Here is a 26555-nt window from a genome sequence, read left to right on the forward strand (position 1 = left end):
CAATTTCCCAACCCTATATATACTGGACTCCATCCAGTAGCCAAACTATAGTGGCACCTCCGGATGCTGCACCCCCCTGCAATCCCTACACAGATCTGGCTGGCACAAGGCACAAAATCACAGCTCGCCCCTATACACGAAGCCAAGCCAGAGCACAACTAAATGCAGCACAGCCATCTTCTCAGAAAAACTCTTCACAAGCTCAAGAGGTCAAGACACAAAAGCTTTAGCAACTAATCTACACTTAATGACCCACCCAGTGGTATTCAGAATATCACTCATGAAATCACTCAAGATATCCCTCAAGTAATTAAGGAACAAAAGAAGAAAAGGCACACTAATCTAGGAACTTCCTCTCTGCCCAGAACGTTGGAGGCTATACACCACACCCCTCAACAGTATTTATAGGAACTCAAACACCAGATTCTGCTCTGTTCCAGTAACAAGAAGCCGAAAGCACCAGCCTGAAGATGACGAGTGAGACCTCGTCGAAACGTCGCACAGACACCCCGACTCTTACACGGGAAGACACCCGAAGACACCAAAACCTGCATTCCTGTACCCGTGAAAATCTACGAAAGCATATATATATATATATATATATATAGGCACGTTTTCCCTGCTGAAGGAGGTGGAGGATGGGGAAACCATTTGGCCCTGTTTATTTTTTCTGCTCTTATGGCAGCCATTTTGTCTTAGGCTGTACCCTGATGGCAGCCATTTTGGAACTGGTGCCTGTGGCACTTTCTCAAAATACCAAACGTGCCCATTGTCCCTGGAAGATTGACAACCCCTGATGTGGTTCAATCTGTAAGCATTAAGTACTTTCTCTGCAAGGTTGTCCCGAGACCTATTGCTGCCTGAAGTGAAGCCTAAGATGGCGGTGTTCCTTCCCTCATTTCACGCACGGAAGTTGACCGGACTACCAGTTCAGTCTTAACCACACACGGTGGCAGTAAGCTAACTTAGGGGGAGAAGCGGGAATTACAGTAAAGTCAGGTATTTTAGAGAGGAGGCAGCCACAGATTGAATGATATGTATGGTTTCTTCCTCAGAGTACACAAGAAGCAACTTTATACTGAGTCAGACCATTAGTTCCTTTTATATAGATATATAATTTTTATTGATTTTAACATATAAATTATAAAATGTACCACAAAACTTATGACTTATACAATCTTTTTTGACTTCCATCAGCACCTCTGATGAGCCACCGTTTTAACCACTTCTTATGCATTTCTTAACTTTATATTGTCTTTACATCTCTTAACAAATCATCCATCCCCTTATCCATTTTTGCAATACTTCCAGTAATACTCCTCACAAAACTTCTTGCAAACCTACAAACATCATCTGATCTTCACAAATACTTTTTAAATAGTCCATAAATTTATTCCAGTCTTCCGTGAATTTCTGGTTTCAATTTCAATTTCAAATCCTTCCTGTTAGTTTATCTAGTTCTGCATAGTCCATTAATTTCATCCTCCATTCTTCAATCGTCGGTAATTCTTCTTAATTCCATTTTTGGGCCAATAGTATTCTTGCTGCTGTTATTGCATATAAAAATAACTTACATTCATTTCTATTTATATCACTCCCAACAATGCCTAGTAAAAATGTTTCTGGTTTCTTTATAAATGTATATTTCAACATTTTTTTCATCTCATTATATATCATCTCCCAGAAGCTTTTCACCTTTTTACATTCCCACCACATGTGATAAAATGTTCCTTCTTTTTATTTACATTTCCAACATTTATTACTGACTTTATACATTTTCGCTATCTGGACAGGTGTAATATACCATCTATACATAATTTTCATCACATTTTCTTTTAAAGCATTGCATGCAGTAAATTTTAAACCTTCTTTCCATAATTTTACCCAATCACTCAGCTGTATATTATACCCAAAATCCTTGGCCCAATGAATCATAACTGACTTAACCTCCTCGTCCTTCAAATGCCATTCAAGCAACAATTTATACATTTTAGACAAAATTTTAGAATCATTATTTAATATCTCTAATTCAAACTTTGATCCACTTTCATCAAATCCTTTCTCTTTAGAGTCCCGAGTCAGACCATTAGTTCCATCTACCTCAGAACTGTCCATACGGACGGACAGCAGTATGCTGCAAGATTTCACACAGGGTTGCCTTTCAGTTGCACTTGGATATGCTGGGAACTGCAACTTTCTGCATGGGCAGGCTGATGCTCTTCCACTGAGCTGCAGTCCTTTTGCCAGCGGATGCAGCCATCTTGTAGGTCCCAGTGCTAATGTGTTTGGGGTTTTGTTGCGCTTCTGTTTCAAGGTGCAGTCATTTATGGGAGTGAAGTGATTGTGATAGCCGGTTAACCACAGCAGTTTAATACATTGCCCGCTTCCTGCAACTTGAAAAGATGTAGCATAATTTTTGGCAATGTATTCAGGCTTGTGGCAGGTTAGAGAGGTTATGAAAATACTAATAATAATAAAAAACATTTACTAAATAATTTATTCAGGTGCCTCTGTCCATGCACTCATTTGTTTAATGAAGAGAGATTGCCTGTCAAAGTAGATATGAATGACTCCCATTGAAAATGCCACGTAAGGTAAATGTTCAGGTTGTATTTGCAGAGACAGCAGTTTGCATTATCTGAATGCTGGAGCAAAGAACTCTTAAAGAAGAAAAAATCCTAAGTATTGAGGAAAAAATAGAAAAATGATGGGTTTTGTTATGCTGTTCATGGTTTTCTTTTGTTGTACATGGTGGCCAATGGCCATTGGAAGAGTGTGCCTTTGGGCGCGAGGTCAAGCTGTTGGATGGTTGCAGTGCCTGCTGTGGCTGTAGAAACTGATATGGGATAGGCTTGCTGTACGTCACAAAAATTCCTGACATGTCCTGGTCTTTGGGTGTAAAAATGGCGTTGGGGTGGATTTTGGTGAATTGGCAAAATGTCAAGGAAAACCCAGATATATGGCAATGCGATGGAAAAACCTTTAAAGGTTCCCCAAAAAAGCTCAACAATTTTGGTTGTTTCCTAAGAGGATCAACAATTCTGGGGTCTTTTCGAAATTCTGGAGAGACATGTTTTGTTGCAGCTGGGGCAGATGATGGTGTTGGGTTGTGCTGCTGCAGATGCACCGTGGCGTCTTCTTTATCTACACTCCTCCCAGTGGCCATTTCTCTTCCGGTCACTGCTATGGATGCACAACTTCACTGCCTGTCTTACAAGCACAAGGGATTCTTACATGGCAAGGTTGATGTTTCCAGCCTTCATGTCATGTTTGCAGACATCTTTGTAACACAGATTTGGTCTGCCAATTGGCCTAGTGCTGGGAGCCAGCTCCCTACAGAGCACAACCTTGGGGATCCTGCCATCTTCCATTCTGTGGAAGTGACAAAGCCAGCGTAGACGTCGCTGAGACAGAAGTGTGAACATGCTGGTAATATGGTCTTGAGAGAGTGTCACGGTCCAGTCTACAGGCGATCAAAGTCCCAGCTGAGGATGTCAGGACCGGGGGCAAGATGGCAGGGTGGGAACAGGAATGAGAGTCCAGAAGCCAGGGGTCCGAGGGACAGGAAGAAAGGAGTCACAAAGTCAAGGGTCTGGGGGTCGAGAAGCAAGGAGTCACAAAGTCAAGGTCAGAGGATCAGGAGTCAAGAAGCCAAATGCAGCAAGGCAGGAAACGTGTTGCTGTGGCAAAGAGCCAAAGGGAAATGCTGACCTTATATTCCTTCCCGGCTCTTGCCACCAGATGCAGCGAGTTACCAAGCGGCCTCACCTGTGTGGCTGCGCCTTGCCTCTCCAGAACAAACTTAGGAAGGCCCCAGTCCTGTGAAGCCCTACTGGTCACAGGGCCTGGCTCCTGCACACACTCCTGACAGAGAGGACATCTTTATTTGGAATCCTGTCCTCCCATGTGATCCCCCAAATCTCCTGATGCAGCACATGTGGAAGGCGTTGAGGCATCACTCCTGATGGTTGTAGGCTGCCCACGACTCGCTTCCATAAAGCAGCATGCTCAACACACAAGCCTGATAGACCTTCATCTTGGTATTGGACATTAGCATTGCATTCCCCTATGCCTTTTTGGCAAAGCATGTGCAGATAAATGGAGTGCTGGCGATGTCCTGACCTAATACGTTGGTCTTCATCAGGCTGATGGTGAGGCTGAATTCCCTGCAGACTTGGGAAGAATGCTTGATGAGTCTCTGTAGAGTTTCCTTGGACTGTGCACTCAAGGCTGAGTCATCTGCAAGCAACATCTCTTTGATAAGGATCCGCCACACTTTTTTCTTGACACAGAGGCATGCCAGGTTGAACACACACACACACACACACACACACACACACACACACACACGGTCGCTCCTTGTATGGATATTCACACTATCATCAGTCAAGCTGAAGCAGAGAGAAATCAAAGAAGCAATCTACAACAGACCCTCCAAGTGTCCCTATTTTCCAGGGACCGTACCAGATTTACAGAAGCTGTCGCAGATTTTGATTTCATTCTGGAATGTCCCGCTTTTCCTTAGGAGAAATGTTGGAGGGTATAGAGTTATGCAACTCCTGAGCCAAGGAGATAAATACCTATACAACCTTTAGAAGACATCTGAAAGTCTTCCCTGTATGGGATTTTTTTTTTTAAATGTTTAATGTTTTATTAGGTTTTATATATGCTGGAAGTTACCTGTCAACCATTACATGAAAACTTTAAGGGCGAAAATTTATAACTTTTCTTGGTGCTTTTTGCATTATCAAATTGCTCTTGAGGAATGCAATCCAACGGTGTTCAAATCAATGGGAATGTAGCTATTGAAGCCAGTAGTTTGCAATTTCAACCAAACAAAGCCATTGCTCATCATATGTCAGTGCATCTAAGGCGGAAATGTGCTTCTTCCCAACATTTTCTGATTGTTTGGCATTTGTGGTTCATGTTCGTTTCCTGGCTAAGCGTAGTCACTTCTTTCCATCTATGAATTCTCTTAGATTCTTTATTACCCTTCCTAAACATGAGCCAACCTATCAGCATCTATTCTCAGGGGGCTTCCCAAAACTGCCTGAGGTGGAAGACATAATGGTGACCCCTCCATAGTCCACTTCCAGAAGCCAGCTGCATGGGCAGTTGACTCTTACTTCAACATTGGTGATGTGATAGCATCCTCCATCACACCTGCAACTGTGTGCAGATTAGAGGGCTCAGGAGAGGCCATGTGGCAGCAGAAAAGAGGGGCTGGGGGCTTTGAAGCAAGAAGATGCAGTTGCCTGAGGTGGTTGCCTCACTCTGCCTAATGGTAGGGTGGTCCTGGCCATACTCCAAGCGTGAGATTACCAGTTGTGTATGCAGTGATGCTATAGCTTCTCAGATCTTATAAATAATGGCTTGGGTCCAGAAAAACGTGGGTGGAACTCTGTTTGTGCAAGGCTAGGGGCAGAGTCCCACCTTCTCCTTTCCTTGAACACCATAAAAAGGAGCACCAGAGAGTTGGGGAACCTCTGAAATGGCATGCGATCTGGTGGTGGAGTGGGAAACTGAAGGTACCCCTATAGCACGAGCTGAAGCACACTCGTACAAGGGAACTTTCTGCATCCAAGATAACGTTCCTGTTCAAATATCCTAAAGCAGCACCCGCATTTTGTGCCATTTCATCACTGATAGTGTCATGTGATGTCACGGTAAGCTTATTGTCCTAAATCTCTTTCAGTCGTGCTTCTGAATTCTTCCCACATGTCTTCAGTACAATTCATATTGTTGCCATTTGCTGTTTTAATTTGTTAAGTTGGTTCTGAGTTTTCAGGCCTGTCCTCTAAAGCCTCTTTATATCAATTAAACAATTCCAGGCTGCGAATTAGAACTTTATGCGTTCCCTTGCTAAACAGCTGTTTGCAGAAAACAGTAGTAGATTGTGCACTGCGCTTTGGTAGAAAGATAAATGAATCTACCCTATTACAATTCTTCCATCTCTCCCACGGGTCCCTTTTCCCTTTTCTAGGCCAGTATAATATTTGCTATTAAAAAAACCCAAGATGCTTCTGTTATCAAAAGTTTTATGTGGGGTTTGTTCAGGGTGCTGGGAATTGCAGTTCTTTGAGGGCTTTCCTAAGAACTTTCAGCATCCTTCACAAACTACAGTTCCCAGGATTCTTTGGGGAAAACCATCACTGTTAAAGTGGTGTAAGAGTTCCATAAGCTGTGGAGGAATTGGTCACAGCCTGGCAGAATTTCCCCCATACCCGTTAGGTTAAGTGATGAGAGATAAGGCCCAGGCTTGGGCATAGATGTGATGAAACGGGCATCTGACCTTGGTAAGACAAGCATCCTGTTTTTCAGTTCTCATTGTGTACGTGACTCAACTTCTACGCATGCGTCAAACTAAGGTGAGGAAGTGCCTCTGTACAGTGGTACCTCGGGTTAAGTACTTAATTCGTTCTGGAGGTCCGTTCTTAACCTGAAACTGTTCTTAACCTGAAGACCACTTTAGCTAATGGGGCCTCCTGCTGCCGCCGCGCCACCGGAGCACGATTTCTGTTCTCATCCTGAAGCAAAGTTCTTAACCTGAAGCACTATTTCTGGGTTAGCGGAGTCTGTAACCTGAGGCGTATGTAACCCGAGGTACCACTGTATAACCCTGTGTAATCTATGCACTGTTGGAATTCACCTTGGTGTCTTCCTCAACAGCTGTTGCCCTTTGCCAAATAACTCTCCTACTGTGTTCCTCCTGGGAAGTGGAAGTTTTCCCCCATGACACAATGTATGGTGTGCATGTGACCTTGAATGAAAATGTCCTCTTTATTTTCTTGATGACGGACAAGTAAACTGGATGCGCTCTCTGCTTCCTCTCATAGGTCCTTGCCCAGAGCTCCCAGGTTTCACTTTTGCTCAGGGTTTGCGGGAATATAAGACAGGTGTAGTGACAGTGCACCTGAGAGCCCATTGCACAACTGCCCTATCCAGACCAGCAGTCATAGAAGGGAATAAAGTAACAGAAATGATTAATGGGTTTTGTGACCAAAAGATCATTTGCTTTTGGAAAGTGACAATGAGAAATTCCAGCCTTATTACAGCTTTGAAAGTGACTTGCTGTTGTTGGTTTTGTTCTTGCTACTGTGCCTATTATACACTGTGTGTGCCTATTATACACACACACACACACACACACACAGAGAGAGAGAGAGAGAGAGAGAGAGAGAGAGAGAGAGAGACACAAACATTAAATGGGCTCAATTCAATGAGAATTAAGCATTTTAAAATCCCTTCGACCTTAGTGAACTGTGTATATGTTTAACTCTATTTAATTTTGGCTGGATTGTGCCCTATATACATGGCAATAATAAGCAGCTAAGGTTGTAGTCCTGTGCATGTTTGCCTGAACACAAGTACCATTGAGCATATTGGGAGAAATGTGTGCAGGAGAAATATGCAAAAGATTGCACCATAAATTTCATAGGAATACTGTGTGCATTGCATCCAGTTAGTTACTGCACACTAATCCTGTATCTCTAGAATAATAGTTCAAGTGGAAAATGTTGCTTTATTTTCTTTCAGAAATTCATTTCTCTGTTAGATTTTCTTGAGAGCTTGTGATACGTAATTTCAGCAAAAAATAGGAATGGAACGAAATTGCTTTGCTCTGGATACGTTAGATTTTGGTACTGGTGGTGTGATATTTTTGTCTGCTTTATCAACACATGTACAGATGGATAGTTTGGTTGCTTGCAAAATCATTGCCCTCTCCCCACTAGAATCTGGAAGGAGCTGTATGTGAAAATGTCCATAGGGAGCCATCTAGTGTCTTAGAAAGCATGCTACTCAGCAGCAGAAAAAATGAGCGAAAACAGGCTGGGAAGCTTTCTAGTAGGAAAGCAGGAACAATCAAATTACAATTGGGACTATATGCCTTCACTGACGGCTCACTTGTATGCATGTCCACTTAGAAGTCAGTCCCATGGCAAATTCAATGCGATTTACTTACAGGTTGGTGTGTAATAGGGTTGTGGCCTATATCTGGTCCCCCTTCCCATCCCCTCCCCTCCCAACTCACAAGCAACTGTGAAGGATCCCTCCACAATAGGATCCCACTGTTGCGAATGACTCAACATCTGTTCCAAACTGATTCTCACTGTGCTTCTGTTGGACCTGGAGCCACAGGGGTGGGGTGATCCGTGCAGGGGAGTGGGGCATCACATGGGGGCACTGTGGTAATCCGTGCACAGGGGCGCCGCGGCGAGCTGCCCACGGAGTCCGCCTGGCGGACACAAGCCCCGCGCTGCCATTTCAGGCAGCGCAGGGCCCTGAGCAACTGTGTCACTCCCAGGAGAGATGCATGTCTTGGGGGGGCTGTAGGCGAGGCCCCACGGTAAGTGCCGCCCCCCGCGATGTGCCATTTTGTCACTCCCTCAAGGGTGACACCTGGGTCGGGCCGCACCCCCCTTCCTATGCCCCTGACCATTAACAGGATCTCTTATCACAAAGTGACTCCAAAGAGATACTTTTTGTGCAGGGCTACGGCCAGTTTGGAGGGATTCCCAGACAAGGTGGGCTCTGTTAGGATTTTTATCCATCCGTGTTGCTCCAGCAGTAACACTATGTTTTGTGTATATCATGCGCGTGTCTGAGAGAGCGTGAGACAGGAAGTCTCAGCACTGTTGGAAGTTAGTTTCACTTCTGATTGTGTTGCTGTTCTGGACTGATGCGCAAAGAGCACAGACGTGCTGATGGATTCTCTGCATATATAGACTGTAAATAAAGTAGTTTTAGAACTATGACTGACTCTTTCTTCTGCTATGACATGCCAGAAGTGCTCCCCTCAGGAGGGAGGGGTCGCTTATTACCGGTCTCTCTGGACTGAGAGAGATTTACAGCCAGGGGGGACCACTAGAGAGATGCCCTGGTGTCTTGGGAAGTTGGCGGCCTTCCCGGGCGTGTTTCCAACAGGCTCTGGGGTCACCCTTGAATCACCCTGCGCTCCCCCAGCTCCCTGGGAGTAGAAGGCTGGGTGGCCAAGCTGCAGTTCACACTAACAGGAGAACTGTCAGGCAAAGCATCGGCTGCCACTGCCCTCTTTATAGGCCCTGAGGTTGTTTTGCTGTACGCCATTTGCTCATTCACAGATAAGAGGCCATTTTTATCCCATTGAGGGAGGTCAGTTTAATGTAATGTTATTTTATTGTGCTGAATCTTACTGCAATCTTGTATCTATGGCAAACGTTTGATATTTGATCGAGTTTCTCTTTTCCCTTCCCTTTTTATCCCCCACAACCACCCTGGGAGGTGATTGGCTCAAGATCAGCCAGTGAGCTTTTATGGTCTGTATGGGGATTTGAACCCAGGTCTCTTCACTCCTAGAGATCAACACTCTGCTGCACTATACGTATTGGCATACACTGCAATTATTACATTGCTAATATGTATGTATGGTCATAAGGTCGGCGGTTCAAATCCCCGCGACGGGGTGAGCTCCCGATGCTCGGTCCCAGGTCCTGCCAACCTAGCAGTTCGAAAGCACGTCAAAGTGCAAGTAGATAAATAGGTACGGCTCTGGCGGGGAAGGTAAACGGCGTTTCTGTGTGCTGCTTTGGTTCACCAGAAGCGGCTTAGTCCTGCTGGCCAGCTCCCTTGGCCAATAAAGCAAGATGAGCACCGCAACCCCAGAGTTGGCCACGACTGGACCTAATGATCAGGGGTCACTTTACCCTTTACCTTTACGAACCAGTCCCCACATACAGAATACACTCTCCATGCTAAACAGCATCAAACAACAATATTTTAAAACTAGGATGTTTTACTTCAAGCCAAAATATTGGCAGATAACTTTCTAATGAATGCCCGAAACGTCACATTACTTATGCCACTACTTCTGATAGAAGCCAATAACGAGCAAATAGGAAGCATTACTCATAGTAGCTCTCCCCGCAAGATGAAATTGTGAATCTCTGTATCTGAACACAAGGCAGGAAACAACCTGCTGTGTCAGCAGATGATATTGGCAAGATTACGAAAGAGCCCAGAGGATGACCAAGGAAAATTCAGAGTGCATAGTGCCCTCATGTGGACAGCAAAAGAATTACCATTCACAGTGACGGGAAAAAGCTTAAATTCAGTTTCAGATTCTGTTAGTAGTTTGAATTCGAAAAGAATCACAAAATGATGTTGACTTAAGAATGGGCAAAAGAAATTGAAAGAAACCAGAATTAGGAGATTCATGCATCCCTAGACTCCACTGAGCTTAAACTAAAAGCTAAGTGTCAGAGCTGCTTCCAGATCCGAGCTCACAGAGGATCACGCTAGCCAGCATTCACTGTATAAAAGTCTTTATTGATTTACAGTTTCCATTTCCAAGCTGTAGCGCGCAACTCTACGTCTTATAAGCTAGACCGGCGAAGCTCCGTCTGAGTCCCCGCCTCCTGTACACCAACTTAATACCCTAGCCTTACTCCACCTTTTCCGCCTGACCGTTCTTCTCTGGGTCCCTCTGCCCCCCATGGTCTCTTCCTTCCGGGACTCTTCTGACGCTGACCCCCCGGACCCTTCTGTCTCCTTGCGGCGGGCTTTAGGACCTGGCTCCCTTTCCGGGCTGCTTACTGTGCCGCCTTCCTGTGCATTTGAACTTGGCGCGCGCGCCCAACCTCCCACTTTCCGTTTGACCGTTTCTTCTCTCTCCGATGGAGGTGTGGCCACTCCTGACTCATGTCCTCCCCCCTGCGGCGAGCCGCCTGATCCCGATGCCTGGCGCCCTTCCTCCCCACTGCGCTCTGTTGGGGACGTTGGCCCCGATTTCCAACTGCTGCTCTCTGAACCCCCTTTTGTCCCTTCTTCCTGGGGTGTCCCCCTAAGCTCCCCCCTTGCTCTGGTCACTGGCGCTCCTTTCTGTGAATCTTCCGATTCACTGGAAAGACTCGGAGATCTCGGGTCGTCGTCATCGCTCATCTTTCCTTCGGACTCCTCCCCCTCGCTCTCTGTTTCCTCCCTTGCCCTCGCCTCTGCTCCTGAACCCCTGACACTAAGCTTACACTTTTTGTCTGCAGACTTCCCCATCAGCTAGTTCTGCACTGTGGGCTTAGCTAATGTGGAACTATATACTTATTTGGCTCCCTTTTCCAAAGTTAGGTTTAGTTTAGGTCCCTGGCTGAAGTTTACTGCAGCCACTCAGGGCTTCTCTGCTAGAGGAGAGCTGCAAGTTTCTACAGGATCCTCTCTGGAAACCAAGGAGCTGAACTGCAGATTTCTAAAGGATTACCCAGCTAAGATTAGAGTAGCTCCTGCAGATCCCCAGTTGCTATACCTTTGTTTCACCTCCAGCTAATGATGAATAACTCAAATGATTAAATATCATTCATCTTCTACTCACACTGACATTTAGCTCACCTGTCTGCTTACCTTCCTTTTACCTTCATGCTTAGTCACTTGGGTGGAGATGCTACACAAGCCGGATCTTCTCCCTTGCACTAATCCTTTGCTGATGGGTCACAAATGGACTGTTTTCAAAAAAATAATAATCAATAAATCCCTTCTCTTATTACAAACTGTGCCTTGCAATGAGTAGCTTTGGGAGAAGGCTGGACATGTTCGGTAATGTTTATGGCAGATGCTTCTGAATCTGCTGCCTGAACTGGACATGTAGATTATGCGTCATTATGAAGATAGTTTTTTTGGTGAGGCTCACAGAGCACCTAGGCTTAATCAGATGAGAATTTTAGATTTTTTCAAGGACCCCTTATTCCCTGAACTGAGGTAGCAGCTTTTTTTGTGTGCAATGGGGCAGGGTGGGGAAGCCATCCTTTAAAAAAAACCTGATGCCCCACTTATATCACATATGCTTGCTTTTACTCTGTGTTTGACCTAGCCCACTACTGAGTACATAGCCCTGGGCTCAGAGGAGAGATACTGTCTCCCCTGGCCTGCCCCCTTGGTATACAGGGTTGCAACCTAACTGGGAAGGAATCCGAGATGTGCTGAGCTGCAAGCCTGCTGCAATAGCATGCCATCGGCTCTGGCATTCCACCCTTTTAATCCGTGTGCATGGACTCAAACTACTGTCACGAGGAAAAGGCACACTGCACATGCTCAAAGGCACTTTTCTTCGCCATCCCATGGTCTGGCATGTAAAATGGATTCTGGGGCTATGCCTTGGTATAATTTCAAAGCCACAGGTGTCATGAATTTGTAACGCAATGTACAGAAAATAAAATGCAGCAATTGAGATTTTCACACACACACATGCTTTACTCCTGTGGATTTTAAATTAATATCCTCTTAATGTCTTCTTGCATCTGTGGCAGAAATCGCTGCTGGAGGGAGATGTAGATTTGACTGAAGTGCATTTCTTACTCAATTTGCATGTGAATGCTCTGATTCAGAGATCCATATTGCTCCTGAACTGAATGAGGTGGGTTTAATGAGTTGAACAGCAGGCCCCCTTGCTGTTAAGAGATTTATTAGACAATTCCCTCCACCTTAGAATTATACTTCTATAGTTGATAAAATGATAAGCCATGTACACACTCTTCACACTTTTGCCAGAGTGTCTTTGTTATGCATAGAAGCAGATGCCCTGTTCCCAGCCAGCAGCTGTGGTCCTCTGATGAGGCGCTGTTGCATACCTCCAAGGTGTGTGTAGCATACAGCAGAAAACTGGGCTTTTAGTGTTGCAATACCAGCCTTCTGGAGTGAGCACTTGAAACCAGGCAAGCAGCTATTAAAGACAATTTTTGTGTGAACCAGCCATTCCATGGAATAACTGCATAATTATAAAAACAAAACTATTTTATAGTTAATCTTTCGCTGTACAATGCTCCAATAACACTTAGTTATGAACCAATTTATAATTCTGCAAAATAAATGTGAAATGATCAGGTCCCTGCTCATTTTGAAGGGGAAAGTGACCAAAATCACACTAATATGACTTTCATATCTGATGTAGCACACAAGATTGTCCTGGTGTGGGTGGAAAGGGAAGGCAAGTTTCTGTAAAGTGACCCTCACACAGTGTGAATGGTTATTGTAAAGGGGAGTTTCTACAGGAGCCAAAAAGAACATGGATATTTAATTACAGTTACTGCTTTACTCCATGGTTTTAACAGGGCCAATTGAACTGAGGAAGGCACAAAGCGCCGGCAACAATTTCTCCGCCACATTGATTTGCCCTTAGGGGATCCCAGACCCAGGTTAGGGCTGCTCTGTAACCCACAATCTCCCACTATGAACAGAAACAAGAAACTGGCAGCAACCTCCTTTTTAAAATGTTCCTTTCCAACCACAGAGACATGCACCAATTGAACAAAACAACTCAGGCCGAGATGGTAAACTGAGGAACGTTGTGCTCCATGTCTTTTCACTTTTGCTTATTTAGGTATTTGTATGCTGCAAGACAAAAAGCCAGAACACCTTATAGTGCAACATGCTGAGTGTCATACCAGCGACCTGTGGCATCGATACATGGTGTGCTAATGGAGGCTCCGGTGACAGGGTTCATCAAGTGACCTTTTTCAGTCCACTTCTGCGTACCCTGGAGGACAGCCCTGCAAGGTAAAGTTTCCCACCCACCCTTTTCCAAATATACCTGGCCTAAGAACACCAGCTGCTTTTCAGGCAGAGCTGTGAGGGGGAGCAAAGCGTGTGCGGCACTGGAAAATATGTCTGAGGTACATAATAAAGGAGCTAGGAGTGTGTTATGTACTGAATTGAATAGGATTCAGAATGTAGCAGTCTGATTGGTCCACAGGAGCCACCCAATCCAGCTCCAGGTGGAAGTGAATCCGCAACCAGATTGGCCTACAGGTGAATCCTGACATTAGCCAATCTCATGGGGCCCATTGTGTAAATAATGTACAGTGGTGCCCCGCAAGACGAATGCCTTGCAAGACGGAAAACCCGCTAGACGAAAGGGTTTTCCGTTTTGGAGATGCTTCGCAAAACGAATTTCCTATAGGCTTGCTTCGCAAGACGAAAATGTCTTGCGAGTTCCTGCGGGGTTTTTTTCCTCCCCCCCAAGCCGCTAAGCTGCTTATCAGCTGATCCGCTAAGCCGCTTATCAGCTGATCCGCTAAGCCGCTTATCAGCTGATCCGCTAAGCCGCTTATCAGCTGATCCGCTAAGCTGCTTAACAGCCGAGCCGCTAAACCGCTTATCAGCTGATCCGCTAAGCCGCTTAACAGCTGATCCGCTAAGCCGCTTAACAGCTGATCCGCTAAGCCGCTTATCAGCTGATCCGCTAAGCCGCTAATAGCGCTAATCCGCTAATGGGCTTGCTTCACAAGACGAAAAAACCGCAAGACGAAGAGACTCACGGAACGGATTCTTTTCGTCTTGCGAGGCACCACTGTATATAAAGCAGACATTCTGGGGGAACTTCCATTCCTCCTCACCACTCTGAGCTGAATAAAGAGCATAAAATCCACTCTCGACTCTGAGTATATTTCAGAGTGGGACCTGTAACCCCACGTTTCAGTGTTCCAGCTAGCCATGTTGACTGTCAGAACTTTCCATTTCCTGTTTTCTTCTCCACCCCACAATGTATGTTCCTAATTCTTTGGCCACCAAGAACGCTTAGAGCTCAGTAATTTTGGCCACCCTTCTCTCAGTTGGTTTTTCTTTATCTTAAAGTGGTCAATGATGCTACGCAGGAACGGGGGGTTGGTTAATTGAAGCTCACAGGTGTATGTTTGCAGTTTGACCTACTTAGCTGCACACCTGTGGTCTCTTGCCTATTTGACTAAATATTTTCTGCACTGGATGCAAGAAGGGATGTGATAGGATAACTGATTATTTGAAAACTGTATTTAAGTTGATTAATATTTCTGTATGCTGCTGGTGAGGAGGAGTGATGGCTTGCAGCGTTTGACTGATATGTTTTTGAAATAAATCCAAGCAAAGATATTGCAGACAGCCTTTGATTTTTACGCCACTGCACACACTCTGTGTTGGCGCAAAAGTCCAACACTCTCCACTTAGGTTTTATTCTGTCCCCTGAAGATTTTGTGTAGATCTGCAAATTGTGGGGCTCCCTGAAGGATACTGATATGGATGGGGCTATTTTGGCTATAGCAAGACCAGCACCTGGGGACTGAGTTTGCTCTTGGTATATAGTCCGGAATTCTGCCCCCGGCCATCGCTGGGTGGGCTCGAACCACCAACCTTCTGGTTAACAGCCAGATGCAAGGATCAGTTTGTGCCACCTGAGAGATATATGTGGTTCTGGAGGCCAAATGGAACACCTAAAAGGCTGGATTGAGCAGCTGGAGTAGCAAGTGTCTGTAACTTACACGGTCAATTTTTTCCAGTCAAACTTTGCTCACTACCACAGGAACTCTCCATTCTACTAAGAAAATAAGAGACAGACTCACTATTTCTATTGCACATCCAAGAATGGCATGAGATTGCTGAAATAGATTTCTTTATTTCTGAAACATTCCAGATCAGCAGAATACAAGTTGTAATCAAGTATTAAAATCATATCCCCATAGTAAGAAAGCATTGATTAGTGCAATTTTTTTTCTTGCAAAAGGTCTATCAAAAAAGTTTTACTTCCATGAAAACCTGTTTGTTTTCACCAAACACAAGTGTTAATAAAACATTGCAATTTTATTCTTTATTACAAAGTATCGAAACCCAAACATTTAAGAGACCATCGCATCTTTCAAGTGCAATGCAATTTACGCCCTCTTTATAAATACAACATCCCCGTGATAATAAATTAACATTGGAACAAGGAAATGAGAGAACAGGTTCGTGTTGACCAGGAAGTCATGGCAGTTTCGAGCAAATACTTTAGAGTGTGCTCTTACAACATAAACATACAACACAGCTGTCACCTTGTCCATCATGGCCCCAATCCAACAATATATGTACTCAAGAACAGACCTGGCATGTGATGTAAGAGGGAAAAAATACTCTTTTTCAAGTGCCAAGAGTGGGGAAAGGTCTAAATCCAGACATCTCGCCCCATCTCTCTAACATACACACAGGCCCAAGGACAGGTGAACTGAGTATCACCAAGAATCTGACTGGAACTGGATGTGACTTCTTAAGCAGCTGAAAACCATCCATATTCCCCCATGCAGTTAGAAATATGTGTATGGATGTCTGCATCTGTGCGTGGATAGCTGTAGCTGGATTTGGGGAGATTGGCATGGTTAGAAACATCTTGAACATAACAGTACCTTACTATTAAAAAGTGGGGGGGGTAGATTTATGGCACACACAAAATGCTTTGATACCCCATGATTCAAGCAAAATGTGGGTGTGGGTGTGCAAAAATACACTCCCTTGGAAAGGCTACAAAAGAAGCAGCAGGTAGAGATATGGATCTATTTTGTCAATTTGCAAGGGAACTCAAAGCAACAAAAAGTAGTACACAAATCAAAGAGATCTGAACACTGTTATGGCAAAGCACCCAGAAGTCACATTTTGGCTCCCCCCAGTGGGATACTTTATGCATGTGTTTTTAAAAACCTAAACCATAATGCTGCAACGTTAATTTGACAACACTGCTGTTTGTTTGTTTTGCTGAGCAAACAACTAAGTGTAATATGTTTAGTGACCAACGACAATGACAGAAGAGTAAGAAACAGCCCTGTGTTATTCATCCAGCCTCTCACAGTTATATTTTCCCAGCCAGCTGGGTAGGAGAATCTGAATTTCGGCTCGACCCATTGTCAATAGCAGCCATCCCTCCAGTTGCCGTCCCGTAGAGTACTAAGCGAAGAAAGAGGTTTTGGCGGCTGGAGAAAACTGTTTCAAGAAACAAACCATAGTTCAGGGTAAGCGACTGGGTCAAAGAGTGACAACACACATTACAGAGAAGAAACTACTTTGTCGATGCATCTGTTTGGCTTTCACAATGCAAAAGATGGGGTCAAGAGAGCCTTTTGACTGTGTGACTGTGAGGAAAGCAGCTGAGGCTATAGCTTCAAAGCACATTTTCCCCACTCAAAGAAGTTTGGGCAATGTAGGGTTGCTGGCAATTTTAACTCTGAAAGCAGTAAACTACAGTGCCCAGAATTCTTCGAGGGAAAGAATGTACTTTAAAGGTGCAGTGTGTAGGCAGCCCCAGTTATCTACGTTGTGTAGGGAAGGATATCAAGAATCAAGATAGGAAGCCCCCGGGAGATGTTATGACTCCTAATATCTAAAATGACAGATTCAAGAAACACTAATAAAGAATTCAGAATTTCTCTTCTATTTTCCCCATGGACTAAGCCAGGGGTAGGCAATCTAAGGCCCGTGGGCCGGATGCGGCCCAATCGCCTTCTCAATCCAGCCCACAGCGTGTTTTTACATGAGTAGAAATTGTCCTTTTATTTAAAATGCATCTCTGGGTTATTTGTGGGGCATAGGAATTGGTTCATTATTTTTTCCCAAAATATAGTCCGGCCCACCACATGGTCTGAGGGATGGTGGACTTTTCACAACTTAAAAAGGTTGCTGACCCCTGGACTAAACTGTCAACTGCAAATTGAGGAAGGACCACTAGTCTACACCTTGTTGAAACTCATTTCTCCTCAATGCTCCCCCACCCCACCCCGACATGAAAAAATGCCTATGCTGCTACTGGTGGATTTCAGGGGCCACTTCAGAGGAACAGAGGTATTAAATTATAGCTTAAGAGAAGGCAACACACAGTATCTGTCTGTCATCCCTACAGAGTTTGGAAAGAGGCTTTAGCCTTCTTTTCATTTTTAAAAATGAACCATCACTCTCAGATAAGAGGCTTCTGATAGTCCCTCAAAGATGGGACAAGTAGGTTTTTCAAATACAACAAGACACATGTAAATTTTATGCAAAGCTGTGTCAGTGGGCTTCATCCACATATAGTGTAGTGGGCCCAGAAAATCCTGACCGTACATGTCAACCGTGCATCACAAGTGATGAAATATGCGGTGCAAAATAAGTGATTCAAAAGGTTAACAAATGGGAGTGTAGAGGCACTAAAAACACTCAGTTTGGTCTACAGTTAATTTTTTTTTTTTTTTAAGTATGAACAGAGCTGGGAGGTTGGCTGACTCACAAGCTCCATGATGAAGGTATACATCTTCCAGATTATGTATTAAGTCTTCCTCACGTAACCATTTTACCATGTGGTACATGCTAAAAACATGCGCCATGTACATACCATACATTTGAAGTTTCCCAGCGCCCTTAAACTATAGCTCCTACAATTCTTTAGGGGCAGTCACGTGCTTTAAACGTATGGCATGTGTGCAGGTACTCCTAAGAGAGACCATTTTCTCAACAGCTGTAAACATGCAGAGTTCCTTTCAAAATATGAGTGAGCTTTGAATCCACCTCCCCCCTCCCCCACCCTTTTTTCAGTAATTTTGGGATAAATGGTAGCTCTGTGGCAGAGCCCATGCTGGTTCAATCCCTGGCACATCTAGTTAAAGAGATTCAGCAACTGTGTGCCAATGATTTTGCAGATTTCCAGACGGTGTTTTTGGATAGACTGTCCAAGGTAAGAGGTACAGGTTAATATACTTTGCTGCCAATTATAGAAGACTTCCCTGCATCTCCCACATGCTACTATTTCAAGAACGATGCAGGTAAGTTCTCCCTGACCCAGTGCTGAACCACCTTAGCAGCAATCCATGCACACAGTTAAGTTGCTCAAATCCTACTGAAGCCAAAGGCATTTTTAAGCCGCCCAGCGGTGCGCCAGAACTTAGCCCTTGGGTTGCTACCTTTAATTACAGATATCTAACATTTAGTAACACTTCATTATCAAACTATCAACACAATCAAAGTGGATGTCGAATTGTTAAATGGCTCTTGGCTTAACGAAACGGGATAACTTAATCAGGGTTCTCCCCAAGGAAATATCACACTGCAGTAGCTGACAGTGTTCCAGCTGCTCCATTAGAAAAAAAAACCAAAAACCATAGCTGGTCTGCACAACTTGTGACCTACAAAACCAGGCACAGCTCATCAGCCACAGGAACACAGGGTGAAGCCCTCTTCTACCGAGTCAGACCATTAGTCTACCTACTGAAGCATCGTCTGTCTCCTCAGGGTCTTTCCCATGACATGCTACTTTCAGTTGGAGATGCCCGAAATTGGACCTGGCGCTTTCTGCATGCGAAGCACATGTCCTACTGCTGAACTATGCCTCCTCTCCAATGCGACGGGCTCTGCTAGGGGTTGAGTGATCTCTATTTGCTGCTCGCCAGCAGGCAGCATTCTCTTTAGTGGGTCGCAGGCTACGTTTATACGATCGCTGGCTTCCTTTTACTTTAAAAGATTCTTAAAAGGAGGGAGTTGGAAAGCACTTTTCTTATTCTTCTTGGAAAAGTCTGCTGATCAACCCCGCAGGAGAACAGAAGAGCAGAACAAGCGTAGGCCTGGCACAACGCGCGACTGCAGCTTTGTTTGGGCAACTCTCAAAATCTTATCCCCAGTTGGTTCAGCTGCAGTCAGGCAGCAAAAAAGAGAGAAAAAGTCTATTTCCCTCCTAAATTACACATGGCACAGCGTAATTTATTTCTGAAGCATATAGAAAGTGTTGCATGAAAGAGACTTCTTGCGTATTATTAAAGGCAGTTTCTCACTCCTTTTTTTGCCCGTGGTAGGTGCTTATTTAAAGACTACAACATCCTGTTCTCACATGGGGCAAGCAAATACCTGTGGGGAAACAGGTGGGACTTGAGCAGAAGGGCATTCTCCTTTGCTGAGGTTTCCAACAACAGCTAAATTTGTGGGGAGTAAATCCTCTAAAGTCTATACTCAGCCCTAGAAAAGGTGGTCATGTGAGGCTTCTATTATGGGCTCAGGCGGTGGACAAGTGCATCCTTTTTAGGTAGACCATAAAGGCAGCCCTAAAAGGGACGCGGGTAGGACTTGCCAATCGGAAGGTCGGCAGTTCGAATCCCCGTGACGGGGTGAGCTCCCGTTGCTTGGTCCCTGCTCCTGCCAACCCAGCAGTTTGAAAGCACGTCTGGCGGGAAGGTAAACGCTGCTCTGGTTCACCAGAAGCGGCTTAGTCATGCTGGCCACATGATCCAGAAGCTGTACGCCGGCTCCCTCGGCCAATAAAGCGAGATGAGCGCTGCCACCCCAGAGTCGGTCACGACTGGACCTAACAGTCAGGGGTCCCTTTACCTTTAAAGGCAACCCTATGCATGTTTACTCAGAAGTAAGTTGCAACTTGCTTTTCTTTAATCCCCCGTAACAGAGTTGGTTATAACTTCAAGAAAAAGTATTGATCTACAACAGACTTGTTAAGCTAAGGCATTATATTCAAATCTGCACTGTTCAGCCTATATCCATTTGATACCAGTTTAGCTCTCATGACTCTCCCAGAGAATCTGAGCTATTCCAGGGCTGCAAATTCTCACTCAAGAGATGTCCAGCCTCCTCCTGACAGCCTTACGGCTCTTCGGAGAGCGCTGATCGCTCAACTAGCTGTCCAGTTGCTGCATAAATACACTCCAAATTTTCCCTTTAGCAAGTCAACTCCTACCTTCGGATTGGCTGTGCAATTTTGCTCCTGGGTATGCTGCTCCCTCCTATAGCCAGGGAAGGCCTTGGGAGGCCACTGCGAGCTGCAATGCTGGCGTTTGCAGTCTTGTTTGGCATCGGGATGCCTGTGTTGGAGTGTAGCTGTAAGTTGCCGGACAACGGAACACCGCCGCCGCCGCTGCTGCTGCTCCCTTGAACGGTTGGGCTGACATAGGCTGTGGCTTTGAGAGGCTGCCGAACCGATATTGGAAAGTGTCCCACACTGTGTACTCTGTGTTGAAGTTGCCCTGGAGAAGGAACTAGAGAAAGGGAGTGCAAATAAATAAATAAATACCACAAAAAACCCAAGGGTTTACCGGTCTGTGTGCCACAGAGATCCACACACTCCTGAAGGCAACCCTAGACTCGTCAAATGCATTTATAGGTCAAGTACGTAAGACAATAAAGCCAGCCCAAAAGATGGCTTCAGGCTGCAGTAACCTAGAAAGAGACAAGGCTTTGTTCCATGTATATTGTTAATATTTCCTTGCTGTGTTTTGCTCAGAGCAGCATTTCGCTTAGATTGGCTGAGAGACTGGCTGAGAGATTGCAGCTGGCCAATTACTAGGTTATATTGTTATATGCCAAGTTTTCTCTGTCATTCTGTTTTATTTTATATACCACCTTATGTCACGCAGACTTCAACGTGCACCAATAAAAGTACAGTGGTACCTCGGGTTACAGACTCCGCGAACCCAGAAATATTACCTCGGGTTAAGAACTTTGCTTCAGGATGAGAACAGAAATCGTGCTCCGGCGGCGCGGCACCAGAGGGAGGCCCCATTAGCTAAAGTGGTACCTCAGGTTAAGAACAGTTTCAGGTTAAGAACGGACCTCCGGAACGAATTCAGTACTTAACCCGAGGTACCACTGTATTGTACTACAGTACATGAATTCAGAACCATTTCTTTCCACTTCAGTAGGAGCCATGGGTGCCTATCCCCTAAAAAACCCTGGGAACTGTAGCTTGGCGAAAGTGCTTCAGATCTCTTGTGTACCTTGCAGAACTACAACTCACTTCATGCATCTCGCGGAGTGAACTCAAGTCCATGGAAAATTACGCAGCAAAATATTGTGTTAGATTTTTAAGGTACCGCAAGGGACTGCACTGCCTTTGCTACAATTCCCAGGGGAAGCAACTGTTGAAAACCGGTCCACATCAGTTCTGTGCATCTATTTTAATCCTAACACTGGTTCCCTAAAGAATTCTGAATTCATTCTGGCCAGTTCCAGCAAGTCAAATTCTTACTCAGCTAGAATTTTAAGCCAGACTGATGTAAATATCTGACACCCTTCAAAAATATTGTCAAGGTAGAACACTGCTACTCAGTATCTGTTACTTCAAAAAACCACATCCCCTCAGCTTCATGTTTCACAGCTAAAAAGTGACAGTACAGATTTAGCAGCACAATCTAAATTTGGCTTGGTACGAATTGTCACTAGGAATCAGCGCTAAAGCACCCAAGACATTATGCAACCCTGCTCTCTGGTGGCATCAGCTGCTGTTTTATTGCACCAACTTGATGGAAAAGTCATACGGCAGCCTCAAGACCTTGAACCACCTTGTTTGGCTGAGGGGAAGCTGTTTGAAAGTCACCTTCCAAAAGACAGAGGAAGAGTGACAAAAAAGTGAAACCCCAAACTACACAGCATTCAGGTACCTTTAAAAAACCAAGAAGGGGGCAAAATAGCACCAAACCACATTTACCCTCTCTATATATTGATTTTTTTCTCTTTCAGTGCCAGGACATTTTAACAGACTGATCGGTTTGGACTAATGTATACATTCCTTGTATGTTAAACAGAACCACACTTGAACCTCGCCCCCCCCCCAATCCTTTATAAAGCTTAGTAACTTGTTCCTGTTGAATGTGTAAAATGGTTTTTTTATTTTTTTAAAAAAGATATTTATTGAAATTTTCAAAATATTACAAAATTAAAAAAGAAAAAAGAAAAATACAAAATAAAAATAGTTAAAAACAATTCGCTCTTTCAATGACTTATCTTTCATTTGCTTATTTCCCGGACCTCCTCACGCCTCCCTTTTCTGTATTCCTGTTCAGATAGTTAGTTCAGCAAATCCCTCCCCTCTTTATTATCCTGGTCTTCAATCTTAAAATCTTAAAATATTGTAACATTGGATTTTTACCTATTAATCGTCCATTTTCTTGTATTCCCTTACAGCAATAGACCACTTAGTTTCTATCCAACATCATTCTAACATTCATTAATTTTACAATATTTCTGTAAATAGTCTTTAAACTTTTTCCAATCTTCTTCCACCAACTCTTCTCCCTGGTCTCGGATTCTGCCAGTCATTTCTGCCAGTAAAATGGTTTTTTTAAGCACACAAACAATTTTGACCCTTTAGGAAGGGGAAAAAACCCATTAAAATGGCTACAGCTTTTCTAAGCCATACACAAATGCATGATAAGAAAACCCAGACATGCCTGGTATTAAAGGATCACTGCCCATGATTCATCCCAGAATACTGGTGATTTAAAATATAGTGGTACCTTGGGTTAAGTACTTAATTTGTTCTGGAGGTCTGTTCTTAATCTGAAACTGTTCTTAACCTGAGGTACCACATTAGCTAATGGGGCCTCCTGCTGCCGCCGCGCCGCCGCCACGCAATTTCTTTTCTTATCCTGAAGGTACTATTTCTGGGTTAGTGGAGTCTGTAACCTGAAGTGCCTGTAACCTGAGGTACCACTGTAAAGCGCTGTACCCTGACAGCGTCCCATCCCACAATGAAATATAAGGATTTCGCACTTACTGCAGGACTGTATTCTTGATATCCCGTTGCCAGCTCCATGCAGATTAGAATCAAAGCTTAGGCTGTTCCTCACAGTGATGGCAGGGCCAACATTGGTGCTGAGGGTTGGGGTGCTGGGCATCCGAGCCAAGTTTGGCATGCTCCTTCGGAGCTTGTCTGCAACAAAGGCAAATCACTGTCACCATTAGGAACCGCTTGTGGTCAAGTCGCCTCTCACCAAATGTAACTCATAACATAAAAAGAAACTCTCCAAGGAGAACTTAACGTGACATTCTGTCCTCCGCAATGGCAACAACGGCTGCATTTCAGCAAGGCAAAATTCCACCTACTCCATTCTCTGTGCCACCTCCAGGAGGAGCTATGATACCACCACCACCTAATATTCCGGGTCTTCCACAGCCTGGTATGATGCCAGTGTTTAGGGAAGCTTTTAATGTTTGGACTACTGTACAGTCATACCTCGGGTTACAGATGCTTCAGGTTGCGTTTTTTCAGGTTATGGACCCGCCGAAACCCGGAAGTACTGGAACGGGTTACTTCTGGGTTTTGGCAGTCGCACATGCGCAGAAGCGCCGAATCGCAACCCATGTGTGTGCAGACGCTGCGGGTTGCGAACATGCATCCCGCACAGATCACGTTTGCAACCTGAGCATCCACTGTATTTTAATATTTTGTTGGAAGAACTTCTCAGAAGTTAACTTGCTGGCTAGGTAAGGTACTAAAGGCAACAGCCGCTCCGACTCTTTGTTCCCAGTATCTGATATCTGTAGATCCGCCATCTTAAGAGCTGCAATAAATTAAGTTAGGGCAAAAATATTTCAACATTGAAAATTCGAAGTACCTAGTTATATGTTGTTTTTTCATTTACTTGAAAAACCATAAAATTTATTGGGCAAAGTTCAAAGTACTGTCAACAGTAGAAGTGCTATGCACTAACATGGAAGGCAAGAAACCTCCTTGGATGAAGGATAGCTTTTCCTTTAGAATATGCTCATAGACATGGGCTACACAATCATTCTGTTGTTCCAGCTCCAGCCAACCAACAGAACATGAGTGTGGCGTTTGCCCTCCTAGGTGTGTGACATCATACTGGGTTCATAAGGAAAGGGTTAACTAATTGTAAAATGACTAACCAATGGGAACCCAAGGGGAGGAGTTGGGAGTTAGAGTTAGGGTGGTTGAGAAGACAGTCTGGAGTTAGAAGAGACAGAGAAGTCTGTGGGTTGGGCTAGTCTGGTGTAAGAGAGGGAGAGAATTTGTTAAGAGGAATCAGCCAAACAGCTGAGATAATCAGTCAGAAGGTATTAGGAAGGTATAGGCCGGTAGCAAAACTAAAGTTAAGACACTGACAGGAAGATTATCTGAGAAACCATAAACTTGTTAATATTTATAAAATAAACTTATTTGGTTCACTTTTAACAACTGTCTGGACTCAGTGTTTTACCCGAGAGTAACGGGTTGGTGGTAGCGGGGAAGCGAGCACAGTGGTGGCACAGGGATCAACAGACCGTTAAATGTCTGGGGACCCTGTGTGATCGCCACAAAAGTGGTGGCAGTGGGGAAGCAAGCACAGAGTTTAACGGTCTAAGAGGTCCTGTCAAACTCTAGGATTCTATGAAATGCCCATCTCCTGCCCAATCCTCCTCTTACCTCTATTTGCCATACTGCAGCTAGATTTAACAGCGTGCGCTTGTGTTACGGCCCTGCCAGAAACTATTTGCCAAGAATGCAAAACTGCACACTGAGAACAATAGTAACTAGTTTACGCATGGCTGCTTGAACCCAATATGCTGCTTTGTGACAAGACTTCCACTTACATAATGGGACTTCCTTCTCCTTTTCTCCCCGATTCAGCCTTCTGCACACCCTCAGAATCTTTTCCCGCGGTTTGGGGGAACCTCAAGAGTAGATTTGGAGGGTGCCCAGGGAGAGGGAAGGCTCACTGCTTGCAGAGAACACTGCTTGCGCAGCACTGGAAGCAACCCAATATGTTACCTTTCCATAGAGATGTTTGCTACAGTTGACACCAGTCGGTAGTGACAATTAGTAGAGTGCAAAGGCATTAGCATGCGTTATTCAAGACCACCAACGGGGTGAGAAGGAAGATGATGAAGTAAAGGGAAGCCATGATAAGCTAAGTAAAGCGTCCATGCTAGAGGCAGTATACCACAGAGTATTAGATGCTGGAGGGGAACAAAAAAACTGCCTCCATGTCTTGTTCGTCCATTTCTAGAAGGACCTGCCTGGCTACTGATGGCAGGGATGGTACTGTGGTGAATCCAGGTGAAGCCATCTGCTTCAGGCAGCACCATGAACGTTGTGGGAGGAAATTGTTGAAGGCAGGGACTGGTATCTGAATGATGCTGCATGTACCTGGTGATGCACCCAGAGGGGGCCAATTCAGGCAGTGAATTGTTTTGGCCTGACACCAACCACAGAGAGCAGAATGCTGGACCAAATGAATATACAGTCCAATTTAACAGATGTCTTCATAAGTTCTTATGGAAGGAAACAGGTGGGATAAGAAAAAGAGAGAGAGAGAAAGAACCAGGGTAAGGGGATAGGAAAAACTGCTTCCAGAATGATGCCACTATACTAGATTAATGTGGGATATAATGACAAAAAGAACAGCAAAACTCCATGACAGATGATCAGATAGAAAAGGGAGAGAAACTTATTTTCTTAAGACTACATTTGCAACATATTTAAACAGCTTCTGGGCACTGATCACCGTGATCACTTATGATGTATTTATTATTCATGCTTATTTTACATAGCTATTAACTTCTAATTAATAATATAGGTTCAGGGACCTGTTTCTACAGCTAGATATTCAGCCTGTATAATTAATGTAAAATGATTGAGAAATAAGAATAATGTTTAACGTTTACTTAGCGCTTTAGGGTGTTCAAAGAAAAGAGTCCTCCATCCATAATCACAGGAAATCTTACAAAGCATATATTATTATTATTCTCCGATTGCAGAGGGGAGATATAGCAGCTTAAGCCTGCCTGCTCCGTTAACGGCAGAGGTAAAACTATATTGGGGGTGGGGGTGCTGTTTCAATGCTCAGCCTCTGGGCTGCATATGTAAGTGTTGATGAAGCAGATGAAAGTCTGATATGTGTTCACAGGCAGAGATTGCACAGCAGCACTTCCTCTAAAAACTCACTCAGAAGAGACTCAGAAGTTCATCCTGTCCAGCCTACTGTATTCATTAAGATTCAACATAACAGAATTCTGGCATGTGCCATCTTTGGGGGAGATCCACAAATGAAAGGCATGTCCATAAGATACTGAAC

The 26555-nt window shown here is 44.4% G+C and overlaps 1 protein-coding gene and 1 long non-coding RNA gene across 4 annotated transcripts in view; one reads left to right on the top strand and one right to left on the bottom strand.

The window, feature by feature from the left end:
* The first annotated feature begins 728 nt into the window (after positions 1–728).
* LOC309530222 lies at positions 729–26172 on the top strand. The gene is made up of 3 exons (XR_014218696.1): positions 729–810; positions 13340–13515; positions 24925–26172. It is a non-coding gene; the product is annotated as an uncharacterized lncRNA (long non-coding RNA).
* The window catches only part of SLAIN1 (SLAIN motif family member 1), a 40843-nt gene continuing 30837 nt past the window's right edge, over positions 16550–26555 (bottom strand). For all 3 annotated transcript variants that reach the window (XM_082218684.1, XM_082218683.1, XM_082218682.1), the window contains 3 exons: positions 23255–23410; positions 20441–20738; positions 16550–16719 (listed from right to left, as the gene is read on the bottom strand). In XM_082218684.1, the coding sequence (XP_082074810.1) occupies positions 16644–16719; positions 20441–20738; positions 23255–23410 (530 nt within the window). In that variant the 3' untranslated portion in view covers positions 16550–16643. The remainder of the gene's footprint in view (positions 16720–20440; positions 20739–23254; positions 23411–26555) is intronic.

The sequence above is a fragment of the Podarcis vaucheri genome (assembly GCF_965113315.1).
Source record: "Podarcis vaucheri genome assembly, chromosome: 4".
NCBI lineage: Eukaryota > Metazoa > Chordata > Lepidosauria > Squamata > Lacertidae > Podarcis > Podarcis vaucheri.